The sequence below is a fragment of the Dendronephthya gigantea genome, unplaced genomic scaffold (genome assembly GCF_004324835.1).
Source record: "Dendronephthya gigantea isolate DGI-Jeju-01 unplaced genomic scaffold, DenGig_1.0 000005F, whole genome shotgun sequence".
NCBI lineage: Eukaryota > Metazoa > Cnidaria > Anthozoa > Malacalcyonacea > Nephtheidae > Dendronephthya > Dendronephthya gigantea.
Genome location: NW_021163015.1, coordinates 706,569 through 709,722, shown reverse-complemented (window position 1 = coordinate 709,722; position 3,154 = coordinate 706,569). Strand labels below are relative to the sequence as shown.

Genomic DNA, 3,154 nt, shown 5'->3' with positions numbered 1-3,154 from the left:
TCCTCTCCCCCCTCCTCTCCTCTCCCCCTCCTCTCCTCTCCCCCCTCCTCTCCTCTCCCCCTCCTCTCCTCTCCCCCCTCCTCTCTCTCCTCTCCTCTACCTCTCCTTCTCCTCCTCTCCTCTCTCCCCTCTTCCTCTCTCCCCCTCTTCCTCTCTTCCCCTCTTCCTCTCTTCCTCTCTCCCCCTCTTCCTCTCTTCCCCTCTTCCTCTCTCCCCCTCTTCCTCTCTCCCTCTCCTCTCTCCCTCTTCCTTTCCTCTCTCCCAAGTACCCCCCTTGTTCAAGCCCTTGCATCATCTTTTTTCTTTCTTTTTTTTCGAAACTTTCAATTTTTTTTAAATCTTTCTTTCTTTTTTTTCGAAACTATCAATTTTTTTTTGAAACGTCCAATTTTAACTTTTTAATTTTCCAATTTTTCAATTTTTGAAACTCATGTATTGACACTGCAAGGGCTTGAACCCACCACCGCTTATGGACTAACCACTGTCCTAACCAACTCGGCCACTGCTGCTGGTGGTGAAAGACGACCCTTTTTTATTTTACTTAATCCTTTATTCGACTTAAGACTTTTTAAATTTTCCAAGTCTTTGAAACTGATGTTTTGACACTGCAAGGGCTTGAAACCCACCACCGTTTATGGACTAACCACTGTCCTAATCAACTCGGCTACCGCTGCTGGTGGTGAAAGACGACAGTTTTATATTTTACTTAATCCTTTCTTCGACTTAAGACTTTTTAAATTTTCTAAGTCTTTCACCACCGGCTATCAGTGCTGGTGGTGAGACTTAGAACTTTTTAGACTTAGAATTTGTTCACCTTATCCTTACAAGTCTTTGAAATTAAATAAGAATTTGCAACTTAATTTTTGACACTGCAAGGGCTTGAACCACCCTCCGACTATGGACTAACCATAAACTTCTTGGCCACCGCTGTTTGTGGTGAAAGACGGAAGTTTTTCATTTCATTCAATCCTTTCTTTGGAGACTTTAGATTAATTAAGAATTCGCAACTTAATTTTTGACACTGCAAGGGCTTGAACCACCACCGCTTATGGACTAACTACTGTCCTAACCCACTCGGCCACCGCTGCTGCTGGTGAAAGACGAAATTTTTTTATTTCATTTATTCCTTTCTTCAGAAACTTTGAAATTAAATAAGAATTTGACACTGCAAGGGCATGAACCACAGCCTATGTACTAACTACTGTCCTAACGCACTCGGGCATCACTGCTTATGACGAAAGACGAAAGCTTTTTATTTGATTTAATCCTTTCTTTGTGGACTCTGAAATTAAATAAGAATTTGACAATGCAAGGGCTTGAGCCAACGGCTATTTACTAACCACTGTCCTAACCAATTCGGCCACCGCTGCTGGTGGTGAATGACTTAGAATTTTTTAGACTTAGAGTTTTTTTCACCTTATCAAGACTTTGAAATTAAATAAGAATTCGCAACCAATTTTTTTGACACTGGGTGAGCTTGAACCACTGACTATCGTCTAACTACTATCATAACGCGCTCAGCCACCAGCGCGGTGGCGGTAAAAGACATTCGTTCAAGTATTTCGTTTAATCCTTTCTATGGGACTTTGAAATTAAATATGCATTTGACACTGCAAGGGCTTGAACCCCGATCTATGGACTAACCACTATCCTAACCCACTAGGCCACCGTTGCTGGTAGTGAAAGATCAGAGTTATCTATTTTACGTAGTCCCTTCTTGGTCTTAAGACTTTTATCATTTAAACAATGATTCATTAATAATCCTTTTTTGTTGGAGACAGGCCCTGTCATACTGCATAATCAATCATAGTTAATTTAGTTATGACGCATGTCAATAGACAGAGAGTTAATAGTGTGAGAGAGTGAGACTGTGAGGGAGTGAGCATCTGTAATTTGTGTAGGTAACATTAAAATAAACTTTCATTGTGATCTTTGGTGGATTATCTAACGGAGGCGGAACATTCACCAAACCTGGCACCTCCGACGGGATTCAGCGTATCTGTATTTATTGTGGTAATTTTTACACGAGACTATGGAATTAGAATCGGCAAAGGCGAGGTTAAATGTTAAACTTACACAATTAGAACTATCTGTGAAAAAAACGGCGAGTATTTTGGAGAAATGCAACGAGGAATCAATCGAGCGTCAACTGAACGCCCTTAAAGTGATTACTAGCGAAGTTGATCAGCGCAAGCGAAAAGTTGAAGAGTTACAAATAGCGGAGAAAACCGAAGTGGACGAAATTACGCAATACGGCGCATCTGTTGACGAGAAAATCGACGCGGCGGATATCGAAGTTACGCGAATCAAACGATGGCTTCAAGAGAAAGAAGCAGAGAAAGACACTACAGAGAAGAAAGGTAAGATGCAGTTTGAAATGGAATTGCATAAACTCAAGCTAGAGGCGCAATCTACGTCAGCCCAAAAGAATGATAAGAATGTTGAGCAGGGAAATTTTGTCGATGCAAAACTTCCCAAAATTGAAATAACGCGCTTTGATGGGTCGCCCCTTGATTGGCCGAGATTTTGGGGACAATTTACAGAGACGGTGGACAAGCGTTCCGTGGCACCAGTGAATAAGTTTGCGTATTTGTGCGGGTTTTTGTCGCCTAAGGTTAAAACTGCGATTGAAGGCTTACCTTTCACCCCTGAGGGCTATAATCGCGCCAAGTCTATACTTGAAGATCGGTATGGAAAGAATTCCGAAGTAATTAAAGCATACATCAAACTGATAATAGATTTACCTACTATTAATCAGCTTAATCTTAAGAAGATACATCAATTTAATGACCAGTTGATGCATGCGGTTCAAGCTCTTCAAACTTTGAGCAAACTAGAGACGGTGAATGGATATGTCCCTATGACCTTGGACAAACTTCAAGCAATCAGGGGGGACTTGGTGCGCACCGATCCCGATTGGGAGGAATGGGACTTTGCAAAGCTATCTGAGGCTCTCCGGTTGTGGACGCGGCGAAATCCGATCGTCGAAGCAAACGAAGGAGAGGGAAACAAATCGTTGAAGCAAGACAGATCGTCAAGGCGGTTGTTTTTCTCGAAGAGCCCAGAACGTACGTGTGCATACTGCGACGGGGGGACCACAAGACGGTTTCATGCAACAAAATCACTGACGTCAAATGTCGCAAAGAGATTCTAG

The 3,154-nt window shown here is 42.3% G+C and overlaps 1 protein-coding gene across 1 annotated transcript; it reads left to right on the top strand.

Moving 5' to 3' along the window:
• The first annotated feature begins 2,032 nt into the window (after window positions 1–2,032).
• Window positions 2,033–3,154, top strand: LOC114515863. Its single transcript, XM_028535184.1, has one exon. It carries the CDS (start codon window positions 2,033–2,035, stop codon window positions 3,152–3,154), a length of 1,122 nt encoding a protein of 373 aa, XP_028390985.1.